Below are 20497 nucleotides of genomic sequence, written 5' to 3'. Positions count from 1 at the left end.
CCAGCAGAATACATCATTCATGACGTCATTCATGAGTCATCACTCTGAACGTCACACACACGTTTTCTGAGGCGCGTGTGTGTGTGTGTGTTTGTGCATGTGTGTGTGTGTGTGTGTGTGTGTGTGTGTTCAGCAGGAAGTGACGCTCTCGCTTCCTGCTTGCGTCTCTTCACCTTGTAGTTCTGCAGACTGGCCGCCGGGTGTCAGTGTGTGACCGCTCTGCACGGGCTGCTGCTGCACGTGAGTGTTATTTTGACTAAAAACCTGATCGGTTTGAATAAATACACTGATGTAATTTACGTAACATCGTGTTTTTAACAAGAATTAAGCTCCAAAACAACAGCTCCATTTAATATGTAGAGATTTTAACAGCAAATGCGTTTTACCTTAAAATTATGACATTTGCTTTGCTTTTCGGCAAACTTTCAAACTTCGTCGACATGACTTTTAGCCTTTTTCTAAATCTACAGGTTGTACTGAGAAATTCGGCATAACTACAGTAGACAATAAGCTGCACTAAATTTAATTAAACGGATATATTTTCTGTTTGGCTTGGCCGTCATGCACCTGCCATGAAAGAAGCTCCATGCAAAAAACACAAACTAACTGTTAAATATATTTTTTTAAATGTCTTGCTTGGAGTATTATTTATATGCCGAATTTATCCAAAGACCCAGAATGTTTGGAAAACATCTCAAGCCGTTTTAGAAAGATATGTAGTAGTTGCCCATAAACAGGGTTACGTAAATTCACATGATTTCTAAAAGGAGTTTGGCGAGCCATTCCCCAAACCACTTCCAAAGGCAGATCCTGCCTTAATAATGTCGCCAGTGCAGTGAATACAGTCTAATACACACAGGAAAAATTAACATAATTGTATTCAAAATCAAGAATTCAGCCTTGAAAACAACCAGCTCTGGTTTAGGTTTATTTTTTAACCTAAATAATCTGTAATTAAATTGAAATATAGTGTTTCTTGGAGGATTTTTTTTAATGCCAAATTTTATCAAAGACCCAAAATGATTTGGAAATATTGTAAAAATCCTTTTAAAAGATGCGTATCATTCGTATCAAACAAGATTAATAAATTCTGGGATTAAAATCACCTGAACTCACCTCCCCTACAGACAGACTGTAACGTTACAGTGGTGCCATGCAATACACATAAAACACAACTCTTCAATAGTTTCAGTCTGTTTTATAAAACTCAGTGTTTCCTGTTCCCCTGCTGGTCTCATCTGTCCAAACATGGCCGCCGTAACTCACCCAGTCAGCAGTGAAGGAGAGTGATGAAACAGTTCCTCCTGTCCACCACCAGCAAGTAGATTATTACTACTAATGTATCTGGACCTGAGGGGGGACTGCCCACATGGCACAGAAACCTGGATCAGGTGTATACGAGCCACAGTATCAAGACCAGGATCAGGGCCGTGTCTGAAAAGCCTGGTTCCAGACATCTCGCCCACTGAGCTGGTTTCCCAGTTACAACTTTGAACCTTTTTTTTTCCTGTTGAAGCTTCCCGCCACAACAAAAGACTTTGCATTTTAATATTTTTATGCTGTTTTTCTTTGTTCTTTCAAACGTTTTTAATGTATTATGTAAAGCACTTTGCGTGCAATGTGCTGCACAAATAAACTTGGCTTGTAAAAGTTTACATCTCTTAAGAAGCGTCACATATTGGATGGACGAAAAGAAGTGCGCTGACTGACGACGCTTTTCTCAGCTTGGAAACATTTATGGAGAGACAGTTCAACATTAAACATTATATCAGAATCAGAAATACTTTATTGATCCCCAAAGGGAAACTCTTTGTTACAGCAGCTCGTCTTTACGTCAGCGCACACAGGAGGAAGTACTAGCAAACAATATAATACACTATAAAAACTATAAAACAGGTCAGAAAATAAATTAAGTACCAAGTGGGTATAAGTATAAGATAAAATAAGTGTGAAGTACAAAGTGGGTTTACCGGTATAATAATGCAATTTAATAATATAAGTAATAAGTAGTGGTGCAGCAGCAGTAATGGAGGTTTGAATAATAAATATGAAAAACTACATATTGCACAGGATTTCAAGTATTGCAGAGATGTTAATGATCAATGTCCAGTTTAGTGACTTCGGGTCATACAGACTGACACTTAGAGGGAGGAGTTAAAGAGTCTGATGGCCACAGGCAGGAAGGACTTCCTGTGGCGCTCTGTGGTGCATTGTGGGGGGATGAGTCTTCCGCTGAAGGCGCTCCTTTGTTTGACCGGCGCGTCATGGAGCGGGTGGGAGACGCTGTCCAAGATGGCGTGTAGTTTGGCCAGCATCCTCCTCTCTGACACCACCGCCAGAGAGTCCAGCTCCACCCCCACAATGTCACCGGCCTTACGGATCAGTTTGTTGAGTCTGTTGGCGTCGGCTACCCTCAGCCTGCTGCCCCAGCATGCAACAGCATACAGGACAGCACCGGCCACCACAGACTCATAAAACATCCTCAGCATCGTCCGGCAGATGTTGAAGGACCTCAGCCTCCTCAGGAAACAGAGGCGGCTCTGGCCCTTCCTGTAAACAGCCTGAGTGTTCTTAGTCCAGTCCAGTTTATTGTCCATGTGTACTCCCAGGTACTTGTAGTCCTCCACAGTGTCCACACTGACCCCCTGGATGGAAACCGGAGTCACTGGTGCCTTGGCCCTCCGTAGATCCACAACCAGCTCCTTAGACTTTGTGGCACTGAGCTGCAGATGGTTCTGCTCACACCATGAGACAAAGTTCCCCACCACATATTTACTGGTTGCAACAGAAACATGACATCACGTGAAGTCGCGCCTTCGACTCCGATACTTCGATACCACCACAGCACTCGCGATCGAACCGCATTCCCTCGTAATGGCCGACCGCATGGCATCTTCAGTCTGAACCTTCTCTCGCGTCAAAGGTTGCGATGCCCCTTTTGAACAGTGATAACACCCGAAACAATACACATGTAAAATGAGACTTAATACTAAAATCTCCAGCGTGGAACGTTTAGGAGCAGCTGTCGGCAGAAATGAAATATAATATTCACAAGTGTGTTTTCATCAGTGTAGAATCACCTGAAAATAAGAAGCGTTGTGTTTTCGTTACCTTAGAATCAGCCTTTATATCTACAGAGGCAGCGGGTCCCCTTCCACGGAGGCCGCCATGTTGCACCGCCATGTTTCTACAGGAGCCCAGAACGGACAAACCCAACACCGGCTCTAGAGAGAGTCTTTATTGAGTTTCGCTTCACCGTAGTTTCTCCTGCACGCTGGGAAGGGGAGGGCGAGGCGAGCGGTGCTCACATGGTTACAAACTGCTGTTAGATGCCACTAAATCCTCCACACTGGACCTTTAAGTCCGTTGCCTCGGTGCATGCTGGGAAGCTTTCCACACACCTGCTCCTGGGACGCTAAAGGATGTTTTATTTTTTTAACGCCAAACCTCCGTGATGTTTTTCATCTTTCTCGTTTGCTGCTTTTGTCCACAACGTTAAGACTTGTAGGACTTTCAGAGGGAAGTGTTGCCCATATTTGGCGCCCCGGGGGCGTGTCTGTATGTAAATGAGCCTGGACGAGCACGCAGACGTGGAACACCAGCAGTCATGTTGGTGCTGACATTTCTGCTGCGATAAATAAAGAGTGGAGGTTGTTGCAGCAGCAGACTAAAGCTCATGATGACGAACTTAACGCTGCTTAGAGGTGAAATAAAAGGGGAAAGCTGGATGTGGATGTGTGACGAGAAGCACGTAGCTACACCTCCTCCTGCTCCTCCTCCTCCTCCTCCTCCTGCTCCTCGCTTTTTTATGAATGAGATTCAAACACACACGCACACACACAGAATGATGTCAGCAACAAGCCCATCCCCCACTGATGCGGGAAAAACCTCACGATCAGGAAGAGAGAGAGGCGTCCTCACGTTTCCCATAAGTCTCTCTCCCTCTCCCTCTCTCTCTCCCACCCATCTGGGGAGTCGGGCGAGCAAACATCACCTCCCCTCCTCCCCCATCTCTCCATCCTCCCTCCTCTCTCCTTCATGAGCCAGAGGATGAGTAATCCAACGAGGGAGGGCAAGAGAGGTGGAGAGCTAATGGGAGAGAGAGAGAGAAGGGGGAGGGAGGGAGAGAGGGAGGGTATCAACGCAGCATCATCATCATCATCATCATCGTCTGTGAACGTGCAGAACGAGAGGATGAAAATTCAAAACCTTTCAGCTCCTCTTCCACTGCTGAGCGCAGTCACACCGGAGCGGGCTAATTCCTGGACTGTCAAACGCTGAAAACAGAAGAAGAAGTAAAAATGAGGTGAATGAATATTTCTGCGATGCACAACACGCTTTGGGATTATAGTTCCACAATAACTGGAACTGGCTAATCACTGGAGTGAAGAGAGATAAAGAAGAAAACCCAAAGGAAGAGGGAAGAACATCTATTTTCTGGAATGTTCACTTGCATGTGGAGCGTAACCAACTAATCTCTGGAAGAGCTGGACAAGAGGGAGGCATCGTGGCTTGTTTCACTGGATGATGCCTGACTAATTCATGTCTCATCTTTTGGATTGCGGGGACGGACTACTTCCTAAACAGCAAGCCAGCTCTTTAAATATCCGTCCTAACGAACCGGCTACTTAGAAAAATCTGTGCCACTCCTCCACATGTGCTGTTTCAGAGGCTGGGATCTGGCTAATATCTGGAACCTTTGATCCATACCAGCACCTCACTGTCCTACACGTCCCAGTAACTGGACTATCTTCTGTATTACAAGTCTGCATACAGCCTCCTCCTGGGACCAGGTTAATCTTTGGATCAGCGTGTCTGGCATGTTCTGCTTCTGCCTGCAGAGTTCCCTGCTGAAGCTTCAGGCGCTGGAGGTGGAGGGGGGCCCCTCGCTGGGTCCGTCCCCAGAGGAGAGCCCCCCTGCCCTGGGCAGCAAGGAGCAGAAGAGCCCCTGCGGCCTGGTCGAGCTCGGAGGGAAGGAGGGGAAGACGGTGGCTCTCTGCCACAGCATCCCCGCTGACGAAAACAGCCCGCCAGGTAGATACACCTGTCTGTCTGATTAAAAACCACAGATGTTTCTGTCACCTTCACTTTTTGTCAGACTTTAGTTAGTTGTTAACAAATCCAGTAAATTACATGTACAGTCACTTTACTTCTGTTGTAATGAACATTACAGACTGGGACCAGAATCGTTAGATAGCGTTATAAAGTAAGTAAATCTATGACGTTACTTGATACACCTCTCCCCCAAACATCCCAGTATGGAGAGACTGAGAGCATGTACATGAGTAGTAGTAGAAATACTACTACTACTACTAGTAAGCTAGTGGTTTACATCCCCTGCTCTGTCCTCGCTAAGCTAACTAAGCTAGCAGTGCGAACACTCCACAGTCTTGACCATCAGGGAAGGTGGATGTTTGTTCAAGCTAATGTTAAATTTCTCTTTAAGCCTGTACAGCTATCACAGCATAACTTTGGACAAAGTTTAAACATTAATGCTAGCTATATGCTAATGAGCGTTGTGTCAAAATGTCTTTTTTTTTTTTTTTTTTAAGAAGTGGTATAGATCAGTGGAACAGCAAGTGGTTGCCGCCGCGGCCTCCATTGTTTGCAATGTAAACTCAACTCTGGGCCATTAAACAACGCTTGTGATATCAGTTAGCTAAACTGGCTAAAGGCTATTAATCCTGTCCTATTACTAACCATTTCCTGTATTTTAAAGGCGTTGGGGAGTCCTGCTGTTTTGGAAAGTAGTATAAAGCCTTTAGTGTCTGCAGAGGGAGCTGTGAAGTCTGATAACTCAGCGTCGGTTGTAGGCTGAAGTTTGAAAATGAAAACAATCTGTTGGTGCGGAGAAAGAACCAGACCTCTGTAGCTGGTAGCTGCTGGTTCAGGTACTGGTTTCATTGTTTGCTGTTTTTGCTCTCATGAACCGACGCAGTAAACACAGCATCAGTCTTTCTGATGAGTCTGTTTATTTTGCACAGCACGCCACCAGCCATGCTGTGTGTGTGTTGCTATTTATATTACAGCATACAGAAGTAAAACACTCGTGAGACACTGACTGACTGCTGTTACACTCGACTGCTCCTAAATCTGCTTTGAGTCGTTTTCAAGCATAAATGCCACACCAGCTTCTCCGATGTCAGGATTATTGCTGCTTTTCCCAGTTTTGCATCATTGTGGTTCTAGTGGCTATCGGGAAGGTTCTTGTGGTCCTTCGGGTAATTGTAGAGGACCTTTAGGAGGTTCTGGTTCTTGTGGTCACTGAGGAGGTTCTAGAAAAAAATACATATTTTTCCTCTTACCTGTAGTGCTATTTATCCATCTAGATGTGAGTTGCTGAGCGCCATATAGTCCCATCATATTCAAAAAAAGGCAGACATCTCTACGGCCGATATCGCCAAAACTCACTCACACCAAAACAATCTAGATGGAAAATAGCTCTACAGGTAAGATGATGATAAAAATATGTATTTTTGATTTGGGGGTGAACTGTCCCTTTAAGGTTGTTCCAGTGGTCATTGTGGAGATTTTATTGGTCCTTCGGGTGATTCTAGGCGTCACTTAGGTGGTGGTTATAGTGGTCCTTCAAGTGGTTCTATTGTCCTTTTTTAGGTAGTTCTAGTGGTCATTGAGGACATTCTAGAGGTCCTTTAGGTGGTTCCAGTCACCGAAGAGGTTCTTGAGGTCATTGAGGTGGTTATAGAGGTCCTTTAGTGGTCAGTGAGGACCTTTTTAAATGGTCCTAGTCACTGAGGAGGTTCATGAGGTCATTGAGGTGGTTCTAGAGATCTTTAAGGTTGTTCTGGTGGTTATTGAGGAGATTTTATTGGTCCGTCAGGTGATTCTAGGCGTCACTTAGGTGGGGGTTTTAGCAGTCACTGAGGTTGTAGAGGCGCTTCTAGAGGTCCTTTTTAGGTGGTTCTGTTGGTAAATAAGGAGGTTGTGGTGGTCTTTTTGGTGGAATTTGTGGTCAGTGATGAGGTTCTAGAGGTCCTTTAGGTGGTTCTAGTGGTCCTTCAGGTGGTTCTATTGTCCTTTTTAGGTAGTTCTAGTGGTCATTGAGGACATTCTAGAGGTCCTTTAGGTGGTTCCAGTCACCGAAGAGGTTCTTGAGGTCATTGAGGTGGTTCTAGAGATCCTTAAGGTTGTTCTAGTGATCATTGAGGAGGTTCTAGAGGTCCTTTAGGTGGTTTTAGTGATCATTGCGGATGTTCTGTTGGTCCAGGTGATTCTAGAGGTCCTTTTGGTGGTTCTAGGGGTCCTTTTATGTAGTGGGTCTAGTGGTCATTGAGGAGGTTCTTGGGATCACTGAGGTGGTTCTAGAGATCCTTAAGGTAATTCTATAAAGTATTTCTTCATAGAAGTTTTTAACAAATACTTTACATTAATAAAGTAAGATGTCCTCAAAGCTGTTTATAGCATTATAGTGTGTATAAGCCTTTTAAATGTTTGTATACTGCTTATAAATGCTGAATAGGGGGATTCACGTTAAGTGTTACCTAAATATTAATATAAACTTTGTGTCTCTGCAGAGCTGCTGACAGTCCTGACCAGACCGTCACAGTCTCCCAGACATCAGCTGTTAACCACCATCCACCCTGGTCAGCAGCCCCTGACCCCCGATGGAGCGCTGCCCCCCAGCCCTCACCACTCCCCCTACTCCCCACCGAGGAGCAGCCCCGGAGGTGAGGCGGGAGGAGGGGGAGGAGAAGGAGAAGGTGGAGCTCTCCTCCAGCTGCTGGCGGGCGGCCCCAGCCCTCTGCCCTCCCCCCGCTGCTCCAGCCTTAGCCACAGCCTGAGGTTCAACTCCGACCCCGACACTGCACCGTCACCGCCCTGCAGCCAGCAGTACATAGTGTGAGTCTCACCTGTCTGTCTGCTAACCGGTCTGGCTTGGGACTAGACCTGGAACTTCAGTAGTTTAGTTTTAGGGACAATTTGATCTTTATTTGGAAATTAACTTGGGACTTGACTGGGGTGTTTATTTGACACTTGCTGATCTTTACCTGGGTCATGTGGTCTTGACTTGGGACTTGATAGTCTTTATGAGACTAGACTTGGGACTTGTTGGCACTGAATTGGGACTAGATTTGGGACTATTTGGATTTAACTTGGGTCTTGACTTGGAACTTGTTGGTCTTGATTTGACACGTGTTGGTCCTGACTTGTTTTGGCAGATGCCAAAATAACAACTCTCTCGGATGAATGATATAAGATTTCCTTGTTGTCGTGACAACAGTAAACAGTCTCATGTTTTGTGAGCTGATCCTGGATCATCCTGGAAAATGTGAAACAATGACTGTGTCAGTTTGTGAAAAGAGACAGATTTTGTGATTAAAAATACTCATATTTAGATAAATCAGCAGTTAACGCAGGATTAGAACTAAATGTATTTTAGCTTCACTGTGTCTTTAATGCCCGTGGTTTTAGAATGACATGTTACCATACATGGCTGCTGTATTCAAGTGTCCACATACTTTTGGCCATGTAGTGTGTTTTTAAGTCACTAAGAAGATGGAGGAGGTTTAGGGAAAATCCAGGTTATCAAACATCTTTTCTGTGTTAAAAGCGACGCATAAAGCTAACAAGTCCCGCGTTTGAGCGAAGAAGGACAAATTTCTATTAGTGGAGACGTTTTTAATAGAAATCCAATGATCCTCCTGTTTGTCTCAGTTCGGCTCCTCAACCATCCTGTTACATGATTTCTGGGTATTAAAGTATTTTAAATAAAATCCTGTCAGAGTGCAGTCTGACCTCCGTCCTGGCTGCTGCATTAACACATCTTATATAATCCATCCTTCTTCTGCTCTTCTGTTTTCTGACCCACTGCCTGAAGGTTCAGATGTGTTTGTGACCCAGTTTATGGTCTTTATGTCTCCACTTTACTCCGTTTCCTTTTCTTTCTTTATGGTTTACTGAAGAAAAGACACAGATCTTCCTGTGTATTATTCTCATGTTTATTTGTCCATGTCTTCTATTTAAAAGTCTGGTGAGATTCTATATATTTTTCTTCATGTTCAAACCAGAAGTGAATGTATCAGCTAACAAGTGTTGTGTGTTATTCTGCCTCCGCCCCACACACACCGTCCTGCCGCCCCAAACACTCACTACAGCACCACATGTGGATTCCTCCGCCGCTGGAAATAGTCCCCGACAGATGCTCTGTTTCCTCCTGTTGGTCTGATAAAAACTACAGCGAGCAGCTGTTTGAGGAAACTACTGAGCCTTTTTAAACATCAAACTATAGATCTGTGTTTTTAAAGATCTTCAGCAGGAACCAATGGGCTCGGTGGTGCAAGCATTTATAACTATTTATAGCCTATTTAATTTTGGTTTTTAATTTTTAATTTTTATCATTTAATTATATATTAACTTATAGGTCAGGCTTTCACAACACCATTTCTTATGCATACATATGTAGTTAAATGACTGTAAACAAGCCAGTTTGAAGCTGCAAGATATGTGCTTTGCATGTGACCTGTAAGGTTTAGGACTGTACTGGTCTGTAGTGGACTTATAACTCTGGAAAAACAGGCTAAAAAAACCCCTTGGGTGTCATTATAGACAGTCATTTAGAGTCGGCATATTGACTTTAATCGGTAGGACTGTGTGACTGCCCCGGGGCCCTTTGCCTTGGGGCCACCTCAGCTAGGTGTGGCCAGTAACTGGGAACACGTGGCCAGTGTTCCTCTATGATTCCAGCCCACCTGCCCAGAGGCCAGTGTGCAGACCCCTTCACCACTCACGAGGCTCAGTTAGTTTCACGCTGACAACACGTGCCTGATATTCATACATGCTGACTGTCAAACTTACAGTTTGTTTTGTTTTTTTTTTATCTTATGGCTAAGTTTGGCATCTCCCTTTTAACAAATCGGGCCTCCTCCATTTTGAAGAAGATTTGGGGCTTTTGGTGGTTAGATTTTAAGTGAATGAATGAGCGTTATTTTCTGTTTAGTTGAGCCCTTATCCGCAGGAGAGCACACATCACTCCAGTTTTAGTCTGTGTGGCGAAATGCCTTTAATATGGCGATCGGGCTCTCATGCGTACCTGGTTTCACCTTGTGAGGGATTCCCTTTTGGATGCTCGACAGACATTCAGTCCGGATCCAGCAGCGTCTTCTCACTCAAAATACAAAATACTGATGTTTTATTTAATACCTTCATGCTGACTTTCCCATATTAATGAACATTCTGATTAATAAATTATAGTTAATTGGTCTCATGTATCAAATTTTTTTATTTATTCTACATAAATGTTGTGATAGAAAATAATGGCAATTTTTTTTCAATAAGTTCCATGTCATGTGACCCAATGACTCCAAATCAATACCAGAAATGATCACTACACTGGACTCATCTCTTCATGTTGGATTTTAGTGCTTCTTCGATTTTATAGAAACATTTTTATAAAAAAAAACATCTGCGTGCGCCTCCTGTGCGCACTGAAAAGGAGAGCCTTCGAGATTAAAGAAATGAGGAAATATAAACCAGATGCAGAGAGAAATAAATGAGCTCTGATGTTCTTTACAGAAACACTGCGACATTTCAGTTGCTTTTAAAATTCATTTCTTTTTCATTTCGGTAACAGATCGCCAGGTCACGTCAGCGTCCTCGCAGAGAAAATCAACCTGAAGAATATGTTCCCTTCAGTTACAAAAGTTTAGCGTTCATCGGGTGAATCTGCACTCGTGTTTTTTAACCTGTCTCTCTGTCTGTCTGATTACCTGTCTGATTACCTGTCTGTGTCTCTGTCCAGGTGTCGGGGTCGGGACAGGCCGGAGGGATCGGAGGACGAGTGTCCCTCCTCCATCCCGTTCCTCAGCAGACAGATTCAGACCCTGAAGAAGAGGGTTCGCAGGTTTGAGGATCAGTTTGAGCAGGAGATGAACTACAAGGTAAATACAGCAGGGAGCAGGACTCCAGTCCACAATCAAATCCAGGACCTGGAGGGGTCTGCAGGCAGAGTGCAGTAACTACAGAAGTATGTGATTTAAAGGAAGCTTAACCACCAAATCACGAGTCAGCTTCTGAGACCTGCTAAGCTAGCTACCGTAATGCTAAGCTAGCTACCTTTTATGCTAAGCTAGCTACCTTTAGCAGGAGTTTAGCTGGGGGGGTTTTCTCCATCTCGATCATGAATTGATTTAGCTGCTGCCCTATTTAATTACGTGGAATAGCAAACTGAATAACCAAAATGTCAGTTAATCAAAATTGATATTTTTCATTTACAGATGATGAGGGGAAAATCAATAACTAAACTTTGCTTTAGTTTTACTTAAGGCTAGACATGATGTTGATGGTGTCATGTTGTGTTTCTCAGCCGTCCCACAACGATAAATACTCAAACCCAGAGATGATCCGAGTGATGAATGAACTGGCGAAGGCTCGCAAACAGCTCAAAGGTAAAAAGCCTGATGCGTTGACGTCTCTCTGCACAGATCAGTTCATATCCAGACAGCTCAGAAAGGGTTGAAACTCAGTCCTAACATCATCACACAGCGTTTAGGGATATTTTTAATGATCATGGCTGCTGCAGATTAAACATTTCTTCACATTTTTTCTTCTTAAAATAACATTTTAAGGATTATGGAGCAGACACATGTATGGTGTCTAGTTTATGTGTCTCAGACACCATTGACGTCTTAGTGTCTGATGCATTAATGTAAAAACAGGATTTTACTGTTGTAGTTGGTTGAGCTAATCAATCGTTTCAGCTGTACTTATATTATTACTACAATTACTATATATACTATAGTATTTATTATACTGGTATAAACTGTTGGGTAGTTTAATTTATAACAAACATCATATTGTATAAACTCTGTGTTTTATGTGCAGAAATCCGTATTTGTAAAGTAACTAGTAACTAAAGTCAGATGAATGCAGTGAAGTAAAAAATACAATATTTCCCTCTGAGATGTGGTGGAGTAGAAGTAGTGGCATGAAAAAAAATACAAGTAACTCTAATTTGTACTTAAGTACAATACTCACCACTGTCTGACTGTGTCTCCGGCAGAGTTGAGACTCAGACAGTCGGTGTTTGAGTCGAAGGAGCAGGACGGTCCAGAAAACATCTGCAGGTAACACCAACACATACACGTGGACTCAGTGTGATACAGCATCATCAGAGCCATCAGTCAGCATCACTGTGTCCTCCAGGTACGGCTCCGGCCAGCAGGGGGCGTCGGAGCACAAACCCACACTGGAGGAAACCGTGGAGTCTCTGTTCAGACGCCTGAGAGAGAAGAGACAAGCCCTGGGCCTGCCAGACAACATGAAGGTCACCGTGGCGTTCAGATGTCAACTTTTACTCATGCATCCTCACCAAACTCTATTCATTTTCTTCTCCATTTTATTCCCCCTCTTCAATTCATTTTGCTTTCCCTCTACTGACAGACTTCCCTGCTTGTGAAGTTATGACTTCACATACCGAGGTCAATAACTGAACCTTTGAGTCAGGACTAAAGTCAGTTTATGTACACGTCACCACTGGCTGTAATATACATTATATATTTATATTTATGGTTATATTGAGCAGCTTCGGGCACAAAAATTTCCTTCGGGATGAATAAATATAAAATCATTGGTTCAGTTATGTTGTGCTGATTCTAACATAATAAAAATGATAACATTGTGTTGATAACTAAAATATTTATTTTAAACTCTGTGTAGAAATTCCTCAAGCAAACCAGAACTGCACAACAACAGGGACATTTTTAATCATCACAGCATGAATCCATAAAGAACTGTCGAGCATTCAGCGCAGAAAACTAACATGCTAACATGGCTGCATCTTCACCAAACTCTGTTCATTTTCTTCTCCGTTTTATTCCCCGTCGTCTATGTTTATGCTTTTCAACTGCTGACAGACTGTGTGTGTGTTTCATGTTCTTATATCCCGGTGGGGACTTTAACCTGAATGCACATTATGGGGACTTGTGTCGGTAGACTTGGTTTTAGGGTACAGGTTACAATTAGGTTAAGGTTAGGGTAAGGGTTAAGGTTAGGCAGTTAGTTGTGATGGTTAAGAATATAATAAAGGGCTAGGGAAAGCATTACGTCAATGACTGTACCCCACGGGGTTAGTGAAACAAACGTGTTTGTGTGTGTGTGTGCAGGAGATGACTCAGGCTCAGATGGTGTTGGAGAAGATCACTCTGCAGAAATGTCTGCTCTACTTTGAGAGTCTGCATGGCCGACCGGTGAGTCCTCACCAGCTGCTCATGTAAAGTAGCAGTGCCATCTATTGGGCAGTATGAAAAACTGCACAGGAACAGAAAATACAAACCTAATACGAATGAGGATCAGAGAGTAAAACATTAAAAATTAGTAATATGAAGAGAATATCGGGTTTATGCATTTCAGAAAGAAATAAACAGAAGCACAGATCTGTCCAAAAGATTATGTAGAACCTGTTATGTGTTGAAAATATATTAAAATAAAAGTTATAATCGACAAAACTATACAGCTAAATTAAGTCCAGTTTTAACAGACGGTTAGACATCTTCTTTTCTGTGCTGTTATCAGCTGACACAACAACAAACTGACAACGATGTAAAAGAAACAATCCTCTGCTCCATGAAATTACCTCTACGTTAATAAATCAGAATAACCGTCTGTTAAAACTGGACTGAATTTAGTTATTTAGAGTATAACCTTTATTTTAACAGCTTTCGATATTTTCTACATGTTACAGGTTCTACAGGATCTGCTGGACAGATTTCTTGACAAAAGCGGTTTAAAATGAAATCCTTTCAAACATCAGTGTTACTGCTTTGGTTTAAAAGTGAGATGCCACCACAGTGACGGTGGCTTGTTTACTTCCGCCCTCAGATTCATCTATAGGCACCAAGATGTTGCTATGGTAACTCCAATGCTTAATTCATCGTCTAATATCTGTCTGTGTGTCTGTCTCTCAGGGAACAAAACAGGAGAAGAACCTGGTGAAGCCTCTGTACGACAGATACCAGATGATCAAACGTTTACTGTGTGCCAGCCCGACTATCACTACCATAGTGAGAAACACACACACACACACACACACATTCATTGTCTACTGTTTGATCGAGATTATCACACTGGTAGCATGCTAACATTAGCATTCAGCTCAAAGCACAGTCTGACAAAGTCAAAGGAATGAAACCTTCACTGTGCTCGTCTGTAATTTAACTCCTCGTTCAGGACGACACGTTAACCCTGGAGAAATGACAGGATCTGGTCTGTAACAGACATTCAGCAGGACAAAGACTAAAGCCTCCCCAGGGGGGCGCCGGAGAGCTGAAGGGGAGGCAAAGGAGGTGGATTTGAGTCAAAAATCGCACTCCTTCTCAGAGTCGTAACTCTGTCAGATCTGAACTCTCAGACATGAAACACACATTGAATCATTCAGCGTGACTCACACTTCCAGAGGACATGCTAGTCCATCCAGAATAAACCTCCAGAAATCCATTTAGAAACCAGAGAAAAAGGACGCTGCAGAACCTGCCTGAGAATCCTGCTGTTTCTAAGTTTCCTTCAGTCTCACAGTGATCCAGAGACAGCTGTCTGTCCGTCCACGGGTCCACTGCAGACAGGAGCTGCTGACTGCTGGTTCGGCTGCTCTAATGGGACAGTCTGACTAAACGTGAACACATACAGGCTAAAAAACGTATCTGTAAAGAGAACAGCAGCACCGATCTGTAGCTGACATTACAACAGACCATCTGATGAGCTTTTACGGGTCTCGCTCTCCTTATGGCTTTAATGTTTCTGTCATGTTGGTTCCCAAACAGGCATGTTAGCATCTATCAGATCAGCAATTTAAACATTTTCAACTTCCACCATTTTCACACGAAAGTCAAATTTCACACTGAGCTGATAAAAGAAATAGTTTTTTTATTTGCCCTGGGTTGTAACCCGGTGGCTGGTGGAGCTTGTTGGGCAGCCTGACAGGAAGCTCTGCAGAAAAAACTACTCATCCTCCTCTACGTGTTTTTGAGGAAAAAATAAATTTATTTTAATTTACAAGTGACGGGTGATGTGATGTTCAGGTGATCATTAATGAAAGCCAGGACAGTGTTCCTGAGACAATAACTGACTTTACTGACTAAAGCTGTGTGTGTAAATATATATATTATTTTTGTGGTACTGTATATATGCAGCCTCAGTTCTCTATCAGTTAAACTAAATGTAATGTTCAGGATCAGTGCGTTATGACCTGTGTCATGGGTTTTTTGTTAGGTTAATTTTCATGTTTGTAAATAAATAGCATTCACATTTCTTGTGTTTTTACTGGTTTTCAGGTTGTGGCCGTCGTATGAAGGACAAACTCTTTTGATTTACAACATGACCTTTCCTCTCAAACTTTAAATCTTTAGCTCCGCTACTTCTCAAGACGTTTTCTGTTGTTGTGACTGCTTCTGTCTCTCAGGAGGAGGAGGATGGTTCTGATGAAGACTCGATGAGCTCAGTGACAGTCAATGAACTTCCTGTCCCGCCTCCTCGCAGAGCGACCCGACCAGCATTCTGCGAGGAGGACAGCGACCGGGACAGCGACCCCGCCTTCGTGTCCCCGTTAGACGAGGTGAAAGCCGTCCATCAACAAGCTGCCCTCACCACAGCCAACCTGCACGCAGCCTCCAGGTCTGTATGTGGATGGTTTGTAGGGTTATTTATTACAAACGTCAATGTGGTTTTAATGACTTCTGGAAAAGAACCTGTAGCTTCTGGTTTCGCGTCAGCTCTCTAAAAGAATCTGAGATGTGGAGAGAGATCCAACAAGTTGATCCAGAGAAGAATTAATACAACTATCCGATCAATTACCATGACACAAAATTTCCACTTGTCCAACTTCATGACGCGATACCTCAAAGTGACAAATTACCTCTGCGTGGACTGTATGCATGCTAACATGCTAATGTTATCTTAACATGTTATGTTACTGCTACTATGTCAACAGATAAACGTTTCTGTTTACAGTAAAACCACGTGGAGCCTCCTGGCTTCATGCTTTCCATTAGTGTTTGGCAACCAACTGTGGAGTTAAAACTGGGCTTAATCTGTGCAGTCTGTCCAACCAAATGTCCCGGTTTTAACCTCTGTCCTCCAACCGAACCAGGTCTCAGCTGCTGGAGAGTCTGCGGGAGACGAGGGCAGAGAAGAAGACGAGGCGTAAAGCTCTGAGAGAGTTTGAGGACGAGTTTTACCGTCAGACTGGAAGGTGAGAGACAAAACACTCAGGAACAAAAGGAGTGCAGACCTCCACCAAACCCAGACATGTGGCCTCCCTCGTGCCTTGTTTTCACCCTTATCTAACCCAGGATCTTGCTATTGGCAATGGTTTACGAAGTATTAACTATTAATACCACACTGTAAAAATAGTCCTTAAAGATTAATGCTTCTGTACCTTTACTTATTTATCAGTACAGTCTACATAAATGTTTTTTAAAATCGGCCCATGGTGGAGCCAATTTTATCTCATTTATATATTGCATCATATTTTATTTGTTGATCACATTTTTGCGTAAACTCTGAAACTGCTAAGTAACCTGTAACAAGATGTCTGATAAATGTGGTAGAATAACAAATGTTTCCCTGTGAAATAAAAGGGAGTGAAAGTGCAAGTACCTCATACATTTGCACATTAACATTTTAGATACAAAATATATCAACTGATGAATAATGATGGATTATTATAGAAAATGCTGCATATATGTTAATGCAACTGTAATAATGCAAAAGTATATAATACACCCACTCTTGTCTTTACCGACAGAATCTGCCAAAAAGAGGATCGTACTCTGATGAAGGAGGAATACCAAGAATACAAGCAGCTCAAGGCTAAACTCCGTCTGCTGGAGGTCCTCCTCAGCAAACAGGAAGTCACCAAAACCATGTGAGAGGAAGTGGAAGCTCCCAGAAACTCCTTCTACCGCCAAACTATTCATGTGATTATCTGAGAGGAGAAAAGATCTTTTATATGTTCCTGTTCAGAGGAGAGGAAGTGGTGGGTGGAATGTGTTTCAGCTGAGGTTACGCTCTGGATTATTTGTCGAGATGCACCAATAGATGTTTGTTCCTTTCCGTTATTTATATAGTTCAGCTAATTTAGCTGCATATCTCTAGAGTTTATAACGTCAGTCAGACGGTCGTAGCCTGAAAATCAAATTATCTAAGACGATAATCTCTCACTTCATTATTCAGTCCGACATGGTGTTCGTGTTAGCTGATTTCTGTTTTATTATGACATATCCATCCCGTCCAAGAAACATGGCAAATGGTAAATGGTCTGCACTTGTATAGCATCTTTCTAGTCTTCCGACTCCTCAAAGCGCTTCACACTACATCTCTTTCACTCCATTCACACACATTCATACGCTGATGGCAGGTGCCAACTGCTCATCAGCACAAAGAAAGTTACTCATTCACACACACTCAGTATTTTGACCAAGGACACCTCGACATGTGGGCTGGGGGAAGCCGGGATCGAACCTCCGATCTTCCGATTCGGGGACAACCCGTTCTACCTCTAAGATTTAAAATAATAGTTCCACATTTTGGGAAATACGCTTCTTCTCTTTCTCTCTAAGAGTTATATGCTCAGATTTATCCACTCTCGTGCCTGTCAGGGCACTTGTTCTGCTGGAGCTATTTGAGGGGGATGTCCATGTTAATGATATCATAATGTGATAACTGTTAGCATGCTAGAAATGTTTGCATGTTAACATGCTACCATTAATGTAACATATAACCGTAGCATTAGCATAGTAACTCTAGTCAGCATGAAACACCGAGCATGTTAACATGCTTACAGTTATCACTTTAGCATACTAAAGATAATGCTATGTTATCATTAAGTTCTATACAGTCACATTGAGCTGTTAGCATGTTAGCATAGCACATTTAGCATGTTAAGATAGCATGTTAACATTCAAATGAATGTTCATAGCGTAACATGTTGGGAGAAACTGTGTTCTTGTACATTTTTGGTGCGTCCGGAGTTTTAGTACATTTGTGACTTCTCACTACTTCCTCCTCAAACTGAACATTTGTATAAACTGTAAATACTCCAGCAGAGTTTTATAAAGTTTGAAAAGAGACCAGACTTCTCTCTGTACAGTCAGTGGAAACTTGTATACCAGCATCCTACAGCTTGTATTTATTTACCTGCATCTTCAAGTCTGAATTATTTTATACAACTGCATTTGTTGAGGATATTTCTGGAGTTAAAACTAACTGTAAACATGTATTACTTCCATCTGTTGATTTAACGGGCCAAAACATTTTTCTATGGGACTAAATGTGTGTTTGTCCAATCGAAAGCACTTTAATCTGTCACCGTGGTCGTGGAGGACAAAGACAAGAGTTTATTTATGAATGACTTCCTTTAAAAGGATGGTGGCAGGTTTTATGATGAAGCACCAAGACACCGAACCTTCCTTCCAAAGAAACAACAATGAGATGCTTGAAAATGTGTATCTCTTGTTTAATTCCAAGACCAAAAACAGCGGTTTGGTTTCTGAGGATTGAGAATGTAATCTGAACTAAACATTGGAAACCTCATAAAGCAAGAGATTATGGCAGCAGAGCTGTAACTAACAAATAGTTGCAGATTAATTTTCTGTCAGTCAACTAATTGATTAATCGGCTAATCGTACGGCTCTATGAACTATTTAATGAGTAGAAACAAACTGAAACCAAGAGAAAACTAAAACTGTAGGTATGATCAGGTCCTAGGTTCATCCCTACTGGCTTGTTCTGGAGCTTTCGACCATATCACATAGCAGTTAGCTCAGTTGGCATGAACTTCAGTATTAGGCAGATTTATGGGAACTTGTTGTTGATGTGAACTGTGATTATCACTTTGCTGACTTTATCTGAACCACCGCTCTGCTGTAGGTAAAGAAAATGGCCTTCAGAGTTCTCAGTGTGAAGGAGCTGATGAGGTTCAGTGTTGTGATGAGATCTCCACTAAAATGTGCGATTAGACTGAAAACGTGTGGGACAAAGATGCAATGTGTTGTTAAACTGTGTGTCAAGATATTCTTTAAAGCAACTACATGGAGTAATGTAGAGACAGAGATGCATCTGTATTTATATCATAGCACTTAATGTTGGAAAAGGGAATTTATTTTTATCCAAAGTATAATGTTGATATGCAATATGGTCTGTTAGTAGAGATCAGTGCTGGTGTGAGTGAACTGTGTCCTCTGGATTTCTACTTCTGCGTTAAGGGTTTACGTCGTACATACGGCGGATACGTGCGTATACGTTACGTTGTACACTACAACGTATGCTACGACGTAGCCTCAAAAGTGTAACTACACATCAGGCGACAGCGTCGATGGAGATACCATGTGAGGACTGCGAGAGCTGTGATTGGCTGCTTGTGTTTTCCCCGACATGTTTCTGATGCCGGTGGAGTTTGTTGAGAGTACTACCCATATCTACGGTGGGACTCCCGTTAACTCTTTGTATCGACCATAAATCCAGTTTAAATTCTGAACATAATCCAGCAAGCGATGACATTTTTACGTAATATGAAAAACAATTTAGTACGTAAAAAACGTACCGTCCAGTAGACGGGGTTGAGTATGGCGAGCAGAGAGTTCAGCCACAGCTGGAAACGTGCGAGAGGTGAAATGATTTGTGTATTCCGGACATCTGTGGTAAAATGTGTCGCTGTGTCTCACTAAGAAACAAACATTTCTAAAAGTTTCACTGAGGTAAAATTTTCTGTTAGTTTTCTGAACTGTTGAATGCTGACTTCCAGTGCACGTCAGTGTTGGTGTTTTGACCGTATTCATGCTCGACAGTTCTATGTGGATTCATGCCGTGATGATTAAAAAATGTCCCGTTGTTGTGCAGTTCTGGTTCGCTTGACAAATTTCTACACAGACAAGTTTAAAATAAATATTTTTGCTATTAACACAGTTTTGTCATTTTTATTATGTTAGTAACAGCACAACATAACCTGAAGACGATTTAAGATTAATTCAACCCGAAAGGAAAGTTTTGTGCCCAAAGCTGCTTTATATAACCAGAAAAATAAATATATACTTCACATAGTGTTTGTACAGGCTGTATATAAAATAAATATACATACATGTATATCATATGTACATACATGTATGTGTACAGTGGTGGAAGTTTTCAGATCCTTCAGTAAAAGTTGTAAAACCACACTGTAAAAATACTTCATTACAAATAGTCCTGCATTGAAAATGTCACACAAGTAAAAGTAAATAACTCAACAAATCATTAGCTACTTCTATTTTAGTATTAAAGTATTATGACTGTAGCTACCATTGAGGACACAGAGGCCATGTCTCTGTTTATTTTATATTATATTAACCTGGGAGGAGTTTGCAGTCTACAGTTAAACACTTACACATTCAGAGTGTTTCATAGGCTTTCATTGGTGTCCAGACTCAGTATATTTAAATCTGACTAGCTGAGTGTCGTGTTGACAGCTTGTTTCTGCTGCCATAAAAAGTGTTATTGCAGTTTTAAATAT

The 20497-nt window shown here is 42.2% G+C and overlaps 2 protein-coding genes across 2 annotated transcripts in view; both read left to right on the top strand.

Moving 5' to 3' along the window:
• LOC122867428 (microfibril-associated glycoprotein 4-like) overlaps nucleotides 1-20497 on the top strand; it is a 439962-nt gene that overhangs the window by 261656 nt on the left and 157809 nt on the right. The window lies entirely within an intron of this gene.
• LOC122867421 (protein FAM13C-like) lies at nucleotides 130-19909 on the top strand. The gene is made up of 12 exons (XM_044178209.1): nucleotides 130-240; nucleotides 3138-5034; nucleotides 7536-7860; nucleotides 10760-10898; nucleotides 11324-11405; nucleotides 12020-12083; nucleotides 12163-12283; nucleotides 13122-13205; nucleotides 13923-14018; nucleotides 15413-15624; nucleotides 16100-16201; nucleotides 16757-19909. Exons 2-12 carry the CDS (start codon nucleotides 4821-4823, stop codon nucleotides 16878-16880), a joined length of 1563 nt encoding a protein of 520 aa, XP_044034144.1. The 5' UTR covers nucleotides 130-240; nucleotides 3138-4820; the 3' UTR covers nucleotides 16881-19909.

The sequence above is a fragment of the Siniperca chuatsi genome, linkage group LG20, assembly GCF_020085105.1.
Source record: "Siniperca chuatsi isolate FFG_IHB_CAS linkage group LG20, ASM2008510v1, whole genome shotgun sequence".
Lineage (NCBI taxonomy): Eukaryota > Metazoa > Chordata > Actinopteri > Centrarchiformes > Sinipercidae > Siniperca > Siniperca chuatsi.
The sequence above is the reverse complement of the archived record's forward strand: the minus strand, read 5'-3'. Positions and strand labels throughout refer to the sequence as shown.

What these genes read in the sequence shown, in the direction of transcription:
- LOC122867421 (XM_044178209.1), top strand. Translation starts at nt 4,821, where the DNA reads ATGTTCTGCTTCTGCCTGCAGAGTTCCCTGCTGAAGCTTCAGGCGCTG. An exon ending in TGCAGCCAGCAGTACATAGT is followed by an intron (nt 7,861 to 10,759) that starts GTGAGTCTCACC and finishes GTCTCTGTCCAG; the next exon opens with GTGTCGGGGTCGGGACAGGC. An exon ending in GGTCCAGAAAACATCTGCAG is followed by an intron (nt 12,084 to 12,162) that starts GTAACACCAACA and finishes TGTGTCCTCCAG; the next exon opens with GTACGGCTCCGGCCAGCAGG.